This window comes from Chlamydotis macqueenii, chromosome Z, assembly GCF_036417535.1.
Source record: "Chlamydotis macqueenii isolate bChlMac1 chromosome Z, bChlMac1.mat, whole genome shotgun sequence".
In the NCBI taxonomy this organism is placed as follows: domain Eukaryota; kingdom Metazoa; phylum Chordata; class Aves; order Otidiformes; family Otididae; genus Chlamydotis; species Chlamydotis macqueenii.
The window spans coordinates 76,871,471-76,891,975 of NC_141593.1; the positions used below are offsets into that span (position 1 = coordinate 76,871,471).

At 37.2% G+C, this 20,505-nt stretch overlaps 1 protein-coding gene across 2 annotated transcripts in view; it reads right to left on the reverse strand.

Annotated features, from left to right (window-relative positions):
- EDIL3 (EGF like and discoidin domains 3) overlaps window positions 1-20,505 on the reverse strand; it is a 257,434-nt gene that overhangs the window by 141,786 nt on the left and 95,143 nt on the right. The window contains exon 3 of one of the 2 annotated variants that reach the window (XM_086771053.1): window positions 14,037-14,066. The exons of the other annotated variant lie outside the window; for it this stretch is intronic. Within the exon in view, the coding sequence (XP_086627179.1) occupies window positions 14,037-14,066 (30 nt within the window). The remainder of the gene's footprint in view (window positions 1-14,036; window positions 14,067-20,505) is intronic. 2 annotated transcript variants of the gene reach the window in all.

Consider the following 20,505-nt stretch of genomic DNA (forward strand, 5'->3'; position numbering starts at 1 on the left):
CTTCTGGGCTGGACTGTGAAAGATTCGGCTCTTTTACTTATCTCTAGCCATACTGATAATTTTCATTTGGCAGTTTATTACCTTACAGTACTGTAAATCTTATGCAATATTTTTTCCACAATTTTGGCACATACTATGTACTCATAAGGAATATTACTGAAGTAAATAGTTTTATGTAAGTGCAAAAAAAAAGATTAAAAAATAGTTGTTTCCAAAATATTATTTTGAAATACTACAATAGTATAGATAAGATTACACAGCACAGCAGAAGATAGCTGCATACTGAATGTCATTCTTTCTTTAAACCTAATAATGGACATTCATACTATGAGGTAAAATACTGTTTATCTAAAAGACTTGCAGTGGGAAAAAAATAAGTGCATTTTAATTGCAGTAGTAAAGGCTTCAAAATAATACACAATTAAAAAATCTATTCAATTTCTAAGACAAAAGAAAAAAAAAAAGGAAGTCTTCACTCTACCAAATTCAATTAGCATATGGAAACTCATATATAAGAGAATTAGCAGGTGTGAACGAAGTGGAAGATACTTGTTATTGCAAGAAGTGGCCTAAGAAGTTGCTGCATACATGTAGAAATCCCCACATCCCTGTCCGAGTGAACTCCGTTAAGTCTTTGCTTGATATTTCTATGCCCTAAAAGCAATTTATGCTCTCTTTCTGATAAGAACTACATCTGGATTTCACCGGCAATGTTGTTTCAAATATACATTTTAAAGAGGGCTGTTTAGTCTTGGTCAATGTAAATGGCAGGCAATATGTGACTGTTTGTTAAAAAAAAAAAAAAATCTTCCTTCAACATTTTTTCCCTTGTTCAAGCTAGGATAGACTTAAAGATCTTCTCAAAACCTCAGTGACACAGCTACTCAGAGTCCAGCTAGCCGATCGCTTCCTGGCAAGCAGCACTGACTGAAGGCAGAGTCAAGACAGCTTGGGGTAGCAGGGCTTTCTTACTTGGTAACGATTTGGAGGGCACTAGTAGTAGGCAGAAGAACAGTAAACACAGTGCAATGCAGGAAAAAAACTAATTTGAGTGGGAATTGAGTGTCATCAGATTAGTAGCTGATGAGACAGAGATTTCTAATAAGGAAGACTAGATGGAATAAAACAACCCACCTCAGCTCTGCTTTAAACTGCTCTTGGTCCTCCAGGGCACTTAATTCCATTTGCAGATAATTCCATTATCTGTCAGTTTTAACACTTCTTGGGTTTTGATGCATTACAAATCAACACCAAGGTAATGTTATCATGCATATCCATGATAATGATCAATAAAATACTATTGTTTCAGGCACAAAGAAAGAGTCATGTATCTGAATTCCTGTCCATTTCACTTACCAGCTGGCTCAACAAAATACGCTACCTGTATCTACAAACCTTTCCTTGTTATAGCCTTCCTGCAACCTACATCAGAAAATGATCCTATATGTCACATCTTTCCCTAATTATAAAATCAGTTGCAAAGGAGCCTGTATTTTACAGAAGTACCATACTCCAGTTCAGTCATGCTCTCTGCTACTTTGCCATGTGCCGGAGAGCTCTCCTTGGCACTGCCTCCTTACTTGCTTTAGCAGCCGTCCAGTCTGCCTAAGCTTAGGCACATCTGCAAGTTCTTTAAAACCTTTACATAATAGGATAAGAATTACTGAAAAGGTAAGAGAAGGATTCTAGTTGCAAGAATTAACACCTGTTTTGTTTTTTTTTTTCTGTTGTGCAAGAGTACCAAGAATCAGCACAGATTACCAAGAATCAGAGTCACTTTTTGTTCGTTTGCTTGCTTTTTACTAAACATTTGATATAGATTTAAAAATATGTATTTAAGAACAAGAGATGTGAAATGACAGGAAAAGTTACTAGAACAACAAACACACAAGATACATGACTGAACTTATCATTAAAGGTTTTCCTTGGCTGTTTCAGTATGTCAGCCAACCTGTAAAATAGTAGAGATTATGCTATAAAGTCATTCCCAGGAGACTTATTAGAGAGGCATATTTCCCATTCATCCCACTGTTAAACATCCTAACATAGGGAGCAATAATAATAATATATAGGGACAATTTATTCTTGGTTTTAATCTTAAAATTTTATTTTTTTGCTTCTCTTCCTTCTCTTGCTTATTGCACCTAACAGCCCTAGGATTGGATAGTACACAGTAAGAGCTTGTAAAAACTATACCTTTCCATTCCTTTGCAACCTGATTAATTTTTCTATTGTTTCTTTATTGATTTTATTATATTCTTAATTTAAGGCTTTTCTGGTGCCATTCTACCAACATGATACTGGAGCACTATAATCATATCAATGGTACAGGGCACTTGCAAGATTCACACTGGTTAACTTTGCTCAGAATCTACAAATGTTACGTTGAGGTAGTCAGCACCAAGAGTGTACAACTTCCTCCTCAAAGATCATTAAATTTCAGTAAACTTCATCACAAGCACTGTTACTTATTTTATAAAATTATTTGCAGTGCGATCTTTAGAAACTTGCATCAGTACAGTTATATATTGACGTAGTTTTTTGTAGGATAAAAATCTTTGAAGCATAGAACATTCGATGTGTTAAATATATATCCTGGAAGGAGTTACCATAAATGAATACGAAGAAAAAGAAATTACAAACATAACAAATCAACAGCTTTACAAAAGGTGAGGTCCTAAAAACCTCAGGAGAAGAATCATAGAAGTGTGCATACTCATACGTGCACACACACCATGATACTAGGCTACATCAATTCAAGATCCACTTGTGGGTGCTTCCTTTTGAAACCAGAAAAAGGGGTTTCCTTAAATCCAAAGTTTCTTCCTAATTGCCATTAACCATGTACACTCCTTCTGTAGTAAATAGAGAAAATGTGGGAATAACTGCTCTCTTTGTTTTAAATACCTAACTTACTGGGATGACTCGTTCTCTACAGGTTTGTTTTTCATTTCTTTGACTGCCAAGGCTCACCTACGTCGGACAAGTCACTCTTGAAGAGGAAATCAGGATGACATGACATGTACCTATGCTGTTCCTGCACTACTGTCCAAAAAGAAGACTACTGCCCAAACAGTCCAGGCACAATTTAGTGTAACATACACGACTTGTGAGGATGCCAACAGTGAGGATTTCAAATTCACGTATATGCAAGAACTGGCACTCATAATGTGTATGACACCACTAAAACCTTACTCTAACAAACATTATTTGGGTTACATTGTTTATCAGGGAAGGATCTGGTTCATTGTCCATGCTAAATGTATCTATGTAGTGGTTTCGCCCTCGTCACCACACAATTTCTTGCTTACCTTCCCTCTCCCCAGCAGGATGGAGGAGAAAGTTGGGAAGAAAGGAAAACTCGTGGGTTGAGACAAAGACAGTTTACTAGAATAGCAAAGGAAAATGACAATAATAACAGAATACAAGGATATAAAAATATACAAAATGAACAGTGTATGTTTTCTCACCACCTGATGTCCCAATGACCGATACAGCCCATCCCAAGCAGCAATCGTGGAAACAAAACCGAGCGGCAAGCAAAGGAGTGAAAGCGAGCCAGCAAGGTAAAGGGAACGATGCCAGCAAGTAAACAAAAGAGATGAGATGGAAAAAAATTGATGCCCCCACCACAGGCAAACCCCATTTGTAAACTGAGCATGACATTTATGGGATGGAATACTCTCTTTGGCCAGTTTGGGTCAATTATTCTGTCTGTCTTTCTCACAGCTTCCTGCATCTGCACATTAGCAATACCTGGAAAGCCAGACAGTGTCCTTGGTCTCATTCACAACAACTCGTATCATCAGGGTGTTTTATCAACATTCTTCACACTCGAAAACACATCGGCTACTGAGACGAAAATTAACTCCATCCCTGCCGAAACCAGGACAATCTAGCATCTTTAAGAGTACACTTACTTTATAATCCTTAACTTTGCTATCATGTAGAACCTTTCTACAGGACCAATCATTCTGCAAATGCATCATTATTCAACACTTCTTTATCCTTCTGAATGAATAATACAAAGCCTTAGTAACTAAAAATCACTTAAATTTGCACTGAACAGAGAATGAGTAAGATTTCTTCCTCAATACTCGTATTTTCACAGTCAATACAATGCTTTAAAAATGATCATAGGACAGTTTAAAACAAAAATAAAGAGAAAATAAGCCTTTGAGGTGCTTTTTTTTTGAACAGAGTCCTTTCTATCAGGCTTGTTAACCTGTCTCCAAATCCTCAACCAACCACTACTTCTTTTGGGTTTGCTTTCATTGGTATTTGTTTTTTTTTCCCTGTACACACTTCTAATGTCTGGATGGGAATCTTTCACTACTTTAATCTGATTTAATTACAGTATCTCCCCAGATGACTTTTTTTTTTTCCCCTCACTCTAGCTTTCACTACACATTTCCACCAAATTCCCCTTCCCACTGAGAGCACACATGCCACTACCTGGCAAGTTAGATCAAGGAGCTGAACCAAATGAACCTTAACTCTGCATTAGGGAAGAGGCTACTTTCAGCTGGAACAGCCATCTGATGCAGCTCAACATGTGGCTGTACAATGAGTAGCACAAGCATGAAGGAGAGAACAATAAAGCATGAGTAGGTTGGAAGAAAGAATCAGAAATAAATGGCCTTCATGAAGAAAACAAGTCTTCCAACAGCAGCCAAGCCAACACAGATCGTCCCACTGCAGCCTTTCCCTTTGTACGTAAGTATCCAGACCCACTCACTCTGTGCTCATGCGCAACTCATTAATCTCATTTCTTTGCCTGTCAACTCTCTTCTCCCTCAGCAACTTCTCATCTCAATTTCTGGCACTTCTCAAGTGAAAATCTGTCCATTCTAACAGAAGAGGATTTTTTTTTTTTTTAATCTTTTCTCTGCCACAGTTAGCCTTTTGCCATATTTTCTCCTATGCTTCAGATCTATTTTTTGGAAGTGCAGAGAAGTCAAGGAGCATTGAGGTACCTGGGGCAACAAGAACAAAGTTTGTTCTTCATCTTGTTTGTTCTTGCTCCATCTTCAGAGGATGAAGCAATCAATATCAAGTAATAATCTTTGACTGTTTTATTCACATGACACTGCCTTAACTGCTAGTTCTGCTCTTTGTTTCTGTCCAAGCAAGGTCTAGACACCTGCAAAGCCTCTTCTTGGGGAATACTGCTTCCCAGATAGAAAAGCACCTAAGTAAAGCTACCCTATTGATAACAGACCTGGTACCAACAGACAGTGCTGGCAATGCTGAAGCCTGAGACAAAGGTGTTGTGTTTCCCTTCCAGGGTGACATCTCCATCTGTTCTGCTCCCTGCTCTCCTTGCTACAGAGATGCATTGGTAGCTGTTGGCAGAACTGATTTCAGCCACCTTCAGACAGCAGTACACATTGCTGATTTCCCTACAACAGACTTCTCAATTCTCTTAGGTTAGGAGCTGTCTCTTGAGAGAAGGAGTTAAAGAAATTTTAGTAGATATGACATTGATTAATGATTGCTGTGCATACTAAGGAATCAAGTTGATAAATAGTGCTTAATGTTTTGCTAACCACTTGCTTAACGATTTGCTAACCATTGTGCAAAGTGTCTGAAGCAGAAAGTCTTGCGCTTCTTCACGAAAGACAGTTCCTGGTAAGGACTACGGGGTCGCTTCAAGAACCAGCTAAAACCGACCCTGCAGCTTGAATAAAAGCCAAAGGATAACTGAGTTTGCGCAAGAACAAAAGGTTACTAGCAGTGACGAAGAGGAGTCACCTACCTTCATCCCCACGACCCCCGATGACCACCACCAGGAGGCACTGCACAAGCGCAGCTGGGAGGAGTTTATGACAACGACCCCTTGGGACTAATTTTAATATGAAGCGGGGATAGCTCACGCATATGTATAGGCGTATTCTGAAACTTTATTTATATGTAACACTTGGCTGTATAAATTTAAAGTGAGTTGCTGCATCAGGTGCACACGGTTTTGGCGGGACTACCCCCCCTGTGCTGCCCAGCGCAGAATAAACTTACCTACTTTACAGTCTTACAGATTGTAGAGTCCGTTTTCCACACGTCACTCTGGTAATTGAGCATGAACGAAGTCTGCCCTCTTGGCTGACTCTGTGGACTTTTCCATGGCAGTAATAAAAGTAACCTCTGACACTGCACTATGAAATTGCATGTCCCAGCTCCAAGGTATTGGAGCAGAAAGGTTTCTCAGTAGAACAGCTTCGGGAATCAAAATGGGCAGCAGAACACCTTTTTTCCTTAATCTCATCATAAGGAATGGTGAAACAATTTGAGCTAAGTTCAGCTGGAGGCAGATGCCTGGCATGGAAAACTTCCATTTCAAAATTCAGGTGAGAAAGTGATAAGCAACCAAAAGAAAATGTTCATGACAGCTAGTTTAGGGGAAACAATATGATCTTCCACTCGTATTTGTACATCAGGATGAATGTTGTATACTCACCAGAAATATCTCTCTAAAACTACGCAGATTATGGAAAAATACCCATATATGAGTTTCTCAGACAGCTGCCAGCACTGCAGGCTAATTTCAATCTCCTAGCATGCTTTTTGTCTAATCCTGAAAAGAAGTGAGCAATTTTGCCCAACTGAAGTTATTTTTATGATATATGGACAAATATTAACTAAGGCATAGGCTGATAAGACTAATTAATTTCCATTCCTGACCTAAGCAAGATTTCCAGCTTTTCCATGTGACAGCCTATTGTAATAGCCTTCAGTGTCACCTCGCATCTAGAGCTATTTTTATTGCATAAGCCTCATTTCCATCAGAATAGGGTTCAATATGGCCTTTATATAATGTTCTGATTTAGTCTATATTTTGCTTGGAATATATGGGAAAGTAATTAACAAGCTAGCTTCAGGCACTTCAAGAAGAAAAGGGAAAAAAATTGTTACAAATCTGTAAACTAAGTTAAGCAAGAGAGTAAATCTCTGATACAGACCCTAGAGGAACAGTAAATTCTTTTCCGTGGATTAATACAGAAAGATATTTTTCCTCTTTGAAATGGGCGAAATAGAACAGCTTTGCATACCATAGTAAAATTATTGTGCCCCAAAAGGCAGCCTGTACAACACTTTGGAGGCTGCTGTACAGCTGGCAGTAAATTGAAGTCCTCGAGACGAGACCAAATGCATCTTCGAGGTTTCGAGGGTGAGACAGTAAGCAGATTAAAAATTTCATGAACTTTTTGTGAAGTTTCATTTCAATAACCGAAGGATCTCTGTTTATTTTATTTTTTCTTTCCTGATAATCATCAGAGGAGTTACAAGTTCATCTTCTCGAAATCAACAGAAGGCCATTAGGGCATTATCTTCAGGGAGAAGAGATAACCTTTATGAAATCCAATTTCATACCCAAAATCAACTACATATTTTTAAGGCAAGCATATAGTATAGTAAGCATGTAACGATATAAGGATAATTCCTATATAAATATTAATCTCAGAAAGATCTCAAATGATTTTCACTTCAACTCATAATGTAGATCTCTGAGAACTGATGACATGTTGGCAGCACTTTAATGAACTGGATCTCTTCTACTCTTTGATGAACAGTGCAGCATCAAATGGTAAAAGCATTTGCTGATGTGAAGGAAAGACAATGAAAAATTGATTACAATACTCCTCTGTTCAAGCAAAAGACCTATCTAATATTTGAATCATAGAATCACAGGATAGTTTGGAAGAGACTTTTGAAGATTATCTAGTCCAACCCCCCTCCCCTGGGCAACAACACCTTCCACTAGACCAGGTTGCTCAAAGCTCCATCCAGCCTGGCCTTGAACTCTTCCAGGGATGGGGCACCCACAACTTCTCCAGACAACCTGTTCTGGTGCTTCATCACCCTCATTGTAAAGAATTTCTTCCTTATGTCCAATCTAAATCTACCTGCTTTCTTAACTATATAATATCAAACTAAAGTATCTAATATAAGCTGTCTAAGGTGCTGCAGAGTAGAACCTTCCTACCTTCCACTATAAATAGTTATGAAAAATAAAAACCTTAAAAATTTGGTACTATGAATTTACCTCAAAACAAAAATAAACTGTGGCATGAGAAAACCTGAGATTTTAATAATTTCATATCTACAAAAAATGAAAATTCAGCAAATTTTGCAAGAAAAATTGTTTTTTTTAAAACTCACCATGTTCCATGAACAATTTTGTTTATGAAGAACCAGTAATTTCACCAGAAAATGGACTAGAATTTCTACTTATAGTTAATACAAGATTGCATGTTCCTTTTAAGTCTACACATTAATAATGTTTATTACGTATGCCTGCTAAATGCACTTTAAATGTATTGCTTTATTGTCTCTATCCTGTCAATTTCTAGAGGTCCATAAAGGGAAACTCAACTCATGACATAGACATCTTTTTATGGGAGTGAGTGCATAATTGCCATTCTATCATACATTATGAGTTAAAATGTAGGTGTAGTGGTTTTATTCTCTTGGTTTTTACTTCTTTAGGCAAAAAAAAAAAGAGCTAAAACAAATTTTATAGAAGTCAAAATTCTAAATAAGGAAGGGAACAGATTAAATATCACATGGGAAAAAATTAGACTACTTGTAGTAGCTGCACACAGATACACAACGCAGCTGTCCATACATGTACATACTATGACACAAGGTTATTGTAGGGATTACTTTTTACTAATGTCTTTGAAGAAGAAATTTCTGTCTACTGTTCTTTGAAGAAGAAATTTCTGTGTCTACTATCTCTTCAACACCTAAATTTAATTAAAACAATATTAATCTCAACTGTAGAAGAATTTTTAGTGTCATGAAAGTCTAAATACATTGCATATTGCACATAAATAGAATTCAAAGATACACATGTCAGTTACCTAGAACACTAGACTTAAAAAAACCGTCAGTGACAAAAGCAGGGAATGACTTAAGTTAATTGATGATCTCAAAGGGCACACATTCAATATTTCAGTTAAAGTCACATTTTAAAGTCAAGTGACCAAAGTGCCTCAAGTTATGCTTTACTCTGTCTCATCATGTCTTGGAAGAACTACTCTTTGATGCCTTTGCAAATTATTACAGACTTCTTGAGGAGAGGAGGAGAAATACATAAAACCACAGGGAAACAGTTTCGAGATGCAAAACTTCAAACTGTAAGACATCCAACAGAAATTGATACACTTTCAACAAAGCAACCTCCTCCTAGTTCAACAAATAGTTTTGAAAGACTCATGTAACATGTGTAGATGGGAAAAGACACATGGAAACAAATCTCCAAAGCAACTGTCCTGAGATTTTCCTAGTATGCTTTCACAGGATGCATGAGCTTGTGGTAAAACTATTTAATTGATCTGAAACTCAAAAGAAATGCATAGACATGCAGATGCAGAAGTGGCTCAAAAGTGAGTGTTTAGATGTCTACGACAACATAAAATCTTAGGTATTTAACAGAAATTAAAAAAGAGATCAAGATCAATGGTTACCCAGAAGCAGGGTTAAGGAAAACCTCGTTGAAACTGTGAGGATCATTTGAAAAACTCCCTGGTTTAGCTTTGGTTAAAAAGCATGCCAAAATTAAGTATTAGATGAAATACGTTTAATGAGTTATAATGACAGTTCATTAGGCTGAAGAATTCTGAAACTCAAGGAATCCCTGTGAAATACCATTTCTGTAGAGAGATATTCACTGGGCATTTATTATTTCAAGATTATTACTCTTCAACCTAGTGGTTACAACACTCAGAGTAAAATTTTAGTAACTTCACTTCTATGAAATTACTTATGGAAGGTGTTGTCAGAGAAGATAGACTCTATCCCAAAGAGCCGAGTTTGAGAAATAGTACTGTTGTATCCCTTTGATTGAATAGAAAAATAAATTCTAGTTTTGATCCTGATCACAAGTCAATTAAGTTTATAATGTGCACAAAATGTTCAAATAATATTTATAATCTTAATAAAATTAATGTTATTAGCTGCAATTTATCCTACCTCATATTCTTTATGAAGTAAAGGTATTGTTTGGAAAAATAGTACTTTGCCTTCCAATGATTTTCTCATCTTTCCTCCTCTACTGTTGTTACACTAAACGTAGTCTCTAATCTCATTTAGAAGACAATCGTAAGTTACTTCTAATGATTTTGAATGCTAAGTGATGACTTCTGGGCTTTGCAGCTGGAAGTGCACACAAATCTCTTCCCCAACACTACTGGATCAGCACTAGAATCAGGAGGTTAATTACGCTCCACTAAGACAAATGTCTCAAACTGGAGGAAATTTGCTAGTTTTTTTGGAGAAGAGCAAAATCTGGTAGTTGGTAGAACTTGCTTTCTGCCTATACAAGGCACAATGCATTGAAAATACTGTGAAAGGCTCTAAGTGACTGCTTTGGATGCAGTTTCTATTTATTTTTCAGCAGCTCTGCATCTTTCAAACTGTATGACTGCCTTCTTGCTCTGAGAAGGAGGTATCTGTTTCAAGCAGAACACACAGCTTTGTAAATGTCAATACAATCTGAGAAATAAGCTGTATTAAAACAATCTCATAAAAATGCACTAATCTGTTACTTTTAAAGCAGAAATGTCTGGTCATATCTTAAAGCAAAATCAATAGAAGCTATAAATTATAAAGCATCTGAAGATATAGTACTGCTTATTAAATTTTAAGATATAAATTAATGTTAGGTAAAGAAAAAATTACACTTTATTCGCAGATTTTCCTCTGAAAAGGCTAGAAGAAGTAGTATCTTTACAGCAAAGATTTAAAAATCACTTTATTTTCACATGCATATCCTTCATCAGTAAATTTAAAACTTTTTTTCCTGTTCTTAATGCAAAACTCCGGTTTTATTTTTACTACCTTACGAGCAAGATAGTGCATTTTATTGTTAAAATTTATATTGCTCTTCTAAGTTGCAATGTCACTGCACCTAATTTAAGCTCCAATCTAGCAAACACATGCTTAAACGCATGCTCAGAAAGAAACAGGTCGACTATGCATTGACTATTCAAATACTAACTATGCACTTCACTACTTTGCTAAGGAAGATCCAAAACAAGCTATGTACATCTGTGGAGAAAATTATTGTTTTATATGATGTAATTTCTAAAAAATAGTATCTATACATAAATACAGCTTACTTTGATCACAGTCACATTTCATGCAAATGTAGAATTGGGTTATACTCTATTAGTATCCAGCAAAAGAGTTTAAGATCCAAATTTTGCTACTCAAGGCAGAGACTAGAATTGTGTTCCCAAAGGTGGAAAATTTCATTTGAATAGGAAAAAAATATGCTGTGCCTGGAGAAGTTTAGTCAAATTAATTCCTGCAAAAAGCTTCAGATTAATCAAAATTTCCCCCAAGAAAGTAACTGTTTCAAAAAGAATTCTGAAATAATCTAATCATGTGAAACATCAGTGTCCTAGAATCTGATTAAATAGCAGAAAGTGTTACTGCTACATTAATTCATTCACTTCTGTGGGTATTTAGTCATGCTGCCTTGTAACATAATTTCTGAGCAGTTGAGATTTATTTGCACAAATGTTTACAAATATGTGTTATGTCTTATATTGTAAATCTACCATGTACGATTTATGTCAGAGGAATTCGTTCATCTGTCCAAATCAAAGAACAAAAACATTCTGGTGCTATACGTTTGTGCACTTCTAGCTGTTGATTTGTCTGTGGGGGAATATCCATCTGCATTGCCGTATTAGTGCAACTTCCACACATATGTGCTTACTGCAAACAGCATCCTCTCCTGTAATATCTAACATGATAAGGTCATCAGTCTTTCTATTAAGAGTTTTCATACAGAAAGGTACACTGGTATAGCTATCACTGCATAAATAATTGTGGCACATTTTTAGATGCCAACAAACCCTGAAACACTAAAAAATATAACAATAAAAATTATGGCTAAAAATAATTGCTAAAAATTAGATGCAGCTTATTCAGCCAACCACAAGTAAGGAAATTATTTGAGTTTGAAACATACGTCACCACATCTTGGGGGACAATATAGTGCACAATACTAGTGCAAAAGTTATTATTGATAATGGGTGAATTCAAGGAGATTATAAACGTTTAGGAATATTCTGTGATGGAGCAATGCTCACCAGTCATCTGTTGTAAATTATTGGCTGAGCTTTGTCACACATGAGAATTATGTGGAAAAATAAACAAAGTAGTGATACTAGGGCAGAGTAAACCAAAGCGCTCAGAAGTGATTAAAAACAACCAATTTAAACAAATGCAAAAGTAAACAAACAATGTCATCTGGCACTCCAAAAAGCAAGGGCTCCTGAGGAACTGAATAAAGAATTCTGCTTCTGTGAAATTATTGAAATTTCAGCTGGTAAGTCTAATAAAGATCTGTAGTGGAGCCCATGTGGCTCTTTTATAAATTCCACTTCACTCCTTTTACCGAGAATGTATCAGCTGACGTATCTGGTTAGCTTGGCCAGTTCATAGTTATGGACTTTCACAAAAACAGCAGTGATGTTCAAAATGGAAAGAGGGAGGCCATATCTTCATGAGATGCTCCACTGGTCGCAATAGGAATGTTTTACAATGCCCAACCATATAGTAAGATTGTCTTGAACATTACTGCAGCATATTCATATATATCTCTAAACTCTATCTCTACAAAATGTGCATACTTAAACCAATTCCATAAAGTGAAAAAAAAAGATGCTTTTTTTTCTTTCCTATTAAAAAAAAAATATCTTTTTGTAGCTGACACTTTTTTTGAACAGCTGCAATAGGTTTCTATTAAGACATTTTCCATGAAAATTTCAAGACTGACAGATCTCTCAAGAAATGGATGGTTGAAGGCCGATGCTTAATAATTGTGATATATATTCCTCAGGGATGTCTTAGTACTCTACAGTTCTTTCCCAAACTCTTCCTTTCTCTGTTTCACAGTGTTTTTTCTCACCTCAGTCATGCTTTCTTTCCATTCCACTACTATCTTCATGTTAAAAGCTCCCTTTTGTTTCTTTCTCTATTCAGTGCTAGTCTTAACTATTCTCACTCTGTCACATTCTGCTCTTGGCTTTGTCCTCCATCCTTTCATTTATTATTCTCCACTGTACCCTAATTACTTATATTGCTCCCAAGTTGTAGGTTAGTGTTGCAAATAGTGTTCAATCCTTCCTTGGCATCTTCCTTTCCTCATTCACTTTCCTTACCTTTTTTCCTGCAGGCCTCTGGAGACCTTTACTTCTTTTAACAAGCCACTATAAAGTGACTCCCTGCTCATTGGACGTTTTAGCTCACTGAGTTTATACAACTTAATGCCGTTTCGAATATGCTAAGCTGTTTAGTGGCATTCCTCTTTGGTATGTTGTCTTCTTTTTCTTTAAATACTCCCAAGCTAATGAATTGCCAATTAATTAGAAATAGTTAATCTTCACAATAGAATAAACACTACGTGTTTGTGTCTCTTGGGGAGCTCCTAAACTAATTTTTACGACTGTGTTGTTAACTATTCTCACTACTTGGCAGCCTGTCAATGGAAATAAAAGTTCGCTGAGCAGATATCCAGACGATAGTTTGCAGAATGTTTTCTTTCAGCGGGATGCTTCTGCATCCGCTGTCCTTCTCTTCCTTTACAGCTTGTTCCCAGGCCGCACTGTCTTTAAGGATGCTAGTTTTGGGGGTCATGCAGGTGATTGGGCTTCACCACCATAAAGACAGATAAAAACTAGGATGAACACTGTTTTTTTTTTAACTCCTGATTGCTTTTGACCTGGTTTGTTGTGTGAAGCCCAATGTCTCAGCTTAACCAACTAAGAAGCAAAAAGGAAGGAACATGCGACAAAGACGATTTTGAACTACTAACTGGAGGAGTCTATCTCCTACTGATTCCAAATTGAAGGGAAAAAAAGACAAAAGGAAGAGGAGCAGACAGAAAAGGAATGAACCCAACACTGATATGGCTCTTTATCATGTATTATATACAAAATAAACCTGGTTAAAACTATTTTTAAAGAAAGTATCTCTCAGGGAACGGCTACCATCATGCAGAAGTAACCATATATTATTCATACCTGCTGAAGTTGGTTCCTCTTCAATTGAGGCTGTGCAAAAAGGTGGGAGTGGGGGTAGGAGGTGGGGACAGGGAAGCGGAAAAGGAAAGGAAGATAAAAGAAGAGAGAGAGAAAAAAGATTGATGAAGAAATCCATATACCTCAGAAGTTGTATTGTTATATAACTGTTATATTATTTACATTTTCTTAGTATATGAGCAATAAGACATCATGAAAAACTTCATTCTAAACAGTTTGATATCTTGAGTAACAGATGTTTCATGTTAGTGGAAAACTAAGTTAAAATTAATTAAGATCTTAGTTTACATTTATAACACTACACTCTTAGCCTTTCCCTCTAAATTAGCTAGTAGGATAGGCCCAATAGTGCAATAGCAAAGCTCAACAGAAGAGTTTCAGTCAACTTTTCTGCAGCCAAATTCACTGCCGGAGCTAGCTGTTGCAGTACGAAAAAGGAGCTATCCTTAAGGTACAGGCTTCTAAAAAATCAACTGCCGGACCCAGTTATTCATTAGCTAATGTAGGCTCTTTTCTGACGACACAGCTAAGGCAGCTGCTGGTTAGCAGTTAATGAGAGGCACGGTCCACACCTTTTCCACATCTCTCCATCCTCCACCCTTTCTGTTCCCTTCAGTTTCTTCCCAACTCGGCGCTGGCAGTAACAAATTAATGATGTTGAAATCAAGTACTTAGGAGGCAAAAATAACAGTTTTAGGGTTTGGTTTTGTTTTTTGAGGGGGCGGACAGGGTGGGGAGAAGTAGTTGCTCATTGGACTCTCCTTTCCAAATCTTTATTTCCTGAAGGAAAACAAGAAAAATCCATATCTTCCTACTAGAACCTTTCCCTTTTGGTGATAAATAACCATTACAATGCCTTAAGTTACCGTCAGAAAGCACCTTTGACTATAGACTATTACCTCTACCATCAAAAGAAAGAAACAGACATATTCACAGTCAAACTATATTAAAAGTACATCAGTGACCTAGTTCTTTCTCTCCTTGCATTTGTTATGTTTTATATACACATGCATCACAAAACCAGTCTTCTCACAGTCTTGCAAAGTTTTCAATGACAGAAGAAGTAGCAACCAAGTGTTTCTCACTTGGATACTCTAAAAGCACCTAGAAGTCTGAGAGGACTCTCCATAAATGTCATATAGAGACTCTCTTAAGATACTAAACACAGTATACTGTGCATACTAAAGATACTCTTAAGATACTAAACACCATACTTTTTTTTTTTTTTTCTCTTTTAAGGAGTCTCTTCTACCATTTGAAGTGGAAGCTCCTTCTGTTTGATTTCTTGCAGAATCTGTTCCATACAAAAAACACTCCTACAGCCATGGCAAACATTGATCCACTATGATGGCTTCAAAGGTTGCCCTTGGCATGGATAAAGATTTCAAACATTTTCCCAAAGATCAGTGCCATCCTTGGTAAATTTACTTCTTTGCCTTCAGTATCACTCCATGTATTATGCTGAGAGGAATTAGGAAATGAATAGGAAGATGTTTCCTCTTTTTGTCCTCTTCAGACGTAGCAGAGACCTTGTCAACAGACACCAACTGCATTTGAGACCAACTATAAACTTTGGTTAATTCAGTACAATATTCTATATGCAAATGTATGTGACAAGTAGTGCTGGACACATCAGTTATTTCTAATTGCAGAGTAGCATGGTGTCCTTTTGGACACTGTCAAATCCAGTTGATAGAAAATAATGAATTACTGCCTGAAGCACTGACCAACCATCTTGTCTTTAACAAAGGTTTTCTGAGGTAAATAGGTGATTTTTATTCATATAGCTTGGTCTTCAGATAAACAGTTAAGAAAGCTACATGACAAGAACAGTACATTATGAAACATGCAATTTAAAATGGCCTAAACAGGGTACATAACAACCCAATCCTTCCCTTTTTAAACTCATTTAGTGTCTATATGTGTATTTTGAAAAGAGATTAATCAGTTTGGAAGTGTATATATGTAAAGATCACATGAAGCTTTTAAATTTTAAAACATCATGTCATTTTACTGTATAACTACTGAACTTAAGCAAAATGTGTTTGTAACAGTAGAAGTTTTCAAGACAATGAGAGGAAGAAAGGAAAGTATCACCCTATTGTTTTTAAATTGAACTAATCAGATACATCATTAGTTCAGTAACAACATGACAGCTGATTCCACAAAAAAAGAAACTATGTAAATACAGAAAACAACAGAATCATACGTAAATGAACAAACGACAAACTAAGTCAATCAAACATCTTGTAATTTCTCAAGGAATCAGTTGCAGAGAAGACTACACAAAGCAGAACAGAATATTAACGGTAGTTAGAAGTCCCATTATTAAATTTTACAAATGCCTCAAATCTGCATTAGCTGCAAGCTCAGCTGCTGCTAGAACAACAAATAATTAAAAGTACTAGTAACTGTGCATTAAAACTAGTTTAAAAAAGTTTGTCCAACTATACAAAGAATATTCATTCCATTAACAATTTTTTTCAGAGATTATTTGAATAATATTCTTAGACTTATTATTGGGATGAATATCAACACTAGCAATTAAATCTGGATTCTGTTATTACTCTTATGGTTGTTTCAGTGGGACCACACTGCACTTAGGTACACATCTAAATAAAACAGGATAGCTGAATCTCAGCTGAAATAAATCATTCAGATGCTGAGATAGCTATGCCAATAACATTACTTTTCTTTTTATTTGATTAATTTTTACTATTTGATTGGTGGTTTAGGCTCTTTCAGGAATATATTATGTACATTTTTTGTCTGAGTTAGACGACAGTTAGTGAGAACTGCTTTTATAAAATGCAAAAGACCTAGTTCTGCTTGGGAATACTGTATTTCTTAATCCTAGACAGAAATTAAAGATGCATATTAAAAATAGATATGAAAATGCAGTTAAGAACTTGTTGGTACTTCATGTAGAATTTTTTTATAAAAGCAAATTAACTTAATCTCTCGATATAGGTGTCAAGACTTCTTACATCTCCAATAGCTGGATAAATGACGTTTAAAAAAACAGCCTTCAGTAAGCTACTGAATACTCAAAGAATGCACTGTTTTTGCTTTATCATACTGGCTCAAATGCAATGTCAGCACTCTGCTTTCCACTTCAGTAAATGCACTAAATTACCACACCAAGAATTTCCTACACAATGCCACTTTTTTTTTTCCCATCAGCAGTGATTTAAAACTTGAAGTTATTTTAAAAGCTATTTATACAGTGACTCATCTACATAGTAATTATCTGTAATTTACTTTCTTTATTTATTTCAGAGGGGTGGAGAGGGAGTAAGCTGGAATTGCCTTGCTCAACTGAGCTGGCACAAACTGGTGACTCATTATGCTGGGTGGTGGATCACTGTCAGCCTGGCTTTCTCCTTCTGACTCCAGAGCAGTAAGACTCACATAGAGGAGCCAGGTATTTGACAAAAAAGCCCCCATATTAGTCACAGGCATCCCTGAGACATGATCTGATATCATTACATGACCTTAAACTGTAAACTACTCTGCAGCTTTAAAGCATTTTCAACATTTTTCTTTCATTGATGGCGGCAGATTCAATGTAATACTGTGCTATACTATGTATATACTATGACACTTTACCTTAGTTCTGTGTTTATATTAAGGCTTGTGTTTATTTTATATTAATTTGAAATAAGTTTGCCTTTCACATTCAAATAAAATGTTAGACTTATATGTAAAAGTAGAAACTTAGATATATGACACTATCTCTATGGAAAAGGCTATGTGAGAGCTCTACAAAATTATACAAATGAAACACTTGTGAACAGTAGGATTCAAGAGTAAATAACATTTTTCTGAATGTAACATCAAAAATAAATTATATTCTGCTCAGCATGAAATCTTAGGATCTCAGAAGATCTAGACTACAAAGACTGACTGACTTCCCAAAAATTCAGCATCACTCATTAGGAATGTGATTTTAATGCTACAGATATTGCACTGAAAATAAGTGCTTAAGAAGTCTGTTTCTTCAGCTGCTCCCCATTTGACAGACTTCAGTTCATTTTTATAAAGCGGCTCAATCTTCTTTGATTCTCAACATGGCCCTGTGGGCAGTGTTGGCGTGGCTGATGAGCCAACCCACCATCAAGCAGAGAGCTGAAACAAGCCATGTTTCCACTAAAGCTCCCCTTGTACCAAACCTCACTCTATCCCACCCTGTCAGGTTAAATGCGCTAAAGACACCTCCAAGCCACAGCTCAGATGATTAATGCTGTCTTGCCAACTCATATCAACTAACTCAACCAACTCAACTGGCTGCCTGCCACTGCAATGATTGATACACAGAATTGTTATCCCTAGTTAGGAGGAGCAAAATCTAAGAAAAATAGATTGTTTTCAAAATGCATGAATCTGATAAATCTGGAAAATGCACCATTGTCATAGTTTAGCCCCACTCAGAACTAAGCCTTACGCAGTCACTCTCTCACCCTCCCCACCCTCCAGGGGAAGAGATAAAAGGCTCTAGGGTTGAGATAAGGATAGGGAAAGATCATTCAACAGTTACCGTTACAGGCAAAACAGACTTGACTTGGGGAAAACTAATTCAATTTATTAAAAATAAAAACAAACTAGGACAATGAGAGAGAAAACCAAATCTTAAGAACACCTTCCTTACACCCCTCTTCCCAGGCTTAACTTCACTCCTGACTATCTCCATCTCCTCCCTGCAAGCGGCACAGGAGGAACATGGAATGGGGGTTCATCACACTCCACTTTACCCTGTTGCTTCCTCCTCGGGGGAAGAACTCCTCACATTCCTCTCCTGCTCCAGCGTGGGGTTCCACTCACGGGCTACAGTCCTTCGTGAAACTGCTCCAGCATGAGGTCCTTTTCCACGGGGTGCAGTCCCTCCAGAACTGCTGCGCCAGCGCGGGCCCTCCACGGGCCAGAGCCTCATCCAGGCACCCGCCTGCCTCGGCATGGGGTCCTCCGTGGGCTGCAGGTGAATCTCTGTTGCTCTGTGGGCCTCCATGGGCTGCAGGGGAATCTCTGCCCACAGCACCATTACTGCTCCCACTCCTGCTTCACTGACCTTGGTGTCTGCAGCTGCTCCTCTCACCAGAAATCCTTTACAAGTGGCTCAGGCAGACGCCTCTCCGGTTCCCTCCACACCTCCTCTCCTCCCTTCTCTCGGCCGGGCCCAGTCGGTCCCAGTCAGCCGCCCGGCGGGAGGCCAGAGGATGAGGGCCGCAAGGCCCACAAGGCTCGCGCCTCCCCCTCTCTGCCCACTCTTCTGTTTCATTTTCCTGTTCTTAAATATGTTATTCCAGAGACATTATCACTGTTGCCGACTGCCAGTGCTTGGTTCATCCTAGACCAGCCAGGTCCACTGGATAAATGGGAAACTTCTAGCAGCTTCTTACAAAAGCTTCCACTGTAGTCTCCCCAGCTACACAAACTCAACACAACCATTTATGCCAACTGGCCAAAAATACACCCGTTAGTGTGAGTAAGAGGTTTTTATCTTGGAGTTTTACAGTGAGGTTGTGTTTGTTCTCATACTTGAGTTAACTGTAACTGTAGTACCGGGACAGCAGCACATCCTTCAGCATTCAGGCCCTTGGGAACAGCAGTGCCTCCTTCTAGCTGCAGCTGGCTAAGTTGTGTTTGCAGCTACTTTTGAAAAAAAAACAAAACAAAACGGAAAGGAAGACACTAGGCAACTCATTTAGTGCATGTCAGAGATAGCTCACTATGAACTGATAAAACTCTGCTTGCATAACAGATGTTAAATGGAAAACAAAGTCAATAATTAAGAAACCCTAGAAACGCCTCTGGCACTTAATACAGGAAACCTATCACCCTTCATAGGTTTACATCCACTTAAGCACTTAAAACCTATGAAAAACTTACTCTTTCTTGTCTTCATTATTTTATTTCAATAAATAAATTTCTAACAAAAAGTGGGTATCTGAGCAAAATTTCAGATTATTAAAATCTAGAATACTAGTGTCTTAAAATTACAGTGTTATAAATGTCAGTAAAGGTGGCTAACTCATTCTTACTAGTCTTCCTTTTTTTCTAAACACCAAGGTCTCTTGGTGCTGAATGAGACCATGTTTAAATACAAAATAAAAGACTTACTTAGGTGAAATTCTGTATTTTGCAGAAGACAGGATTATATAATGATTTTTGTGGTTAGTGTCTCACATTTCCAAGTCTGTAGAAGACGACAGTCAACAGAGTGCCCACTGAGCCTAATATTTGGCAGGATGTTCTTCTTAAGAAAAACAGTGTAAAAAGATTTAGTTTTAAAACAATTCTTCAGTTCTTAGTCAGTTGCAGTTCTTGCCAAGGTTTCAAGTGCTGCCAAAGGCACAACAGTACTTAAAGCCACAATTCTGAAACCAGGAGTAGTCCGTCATGACTTGAAATATCGCACAATTTTACAAATACCTACACACACACACACATTGCC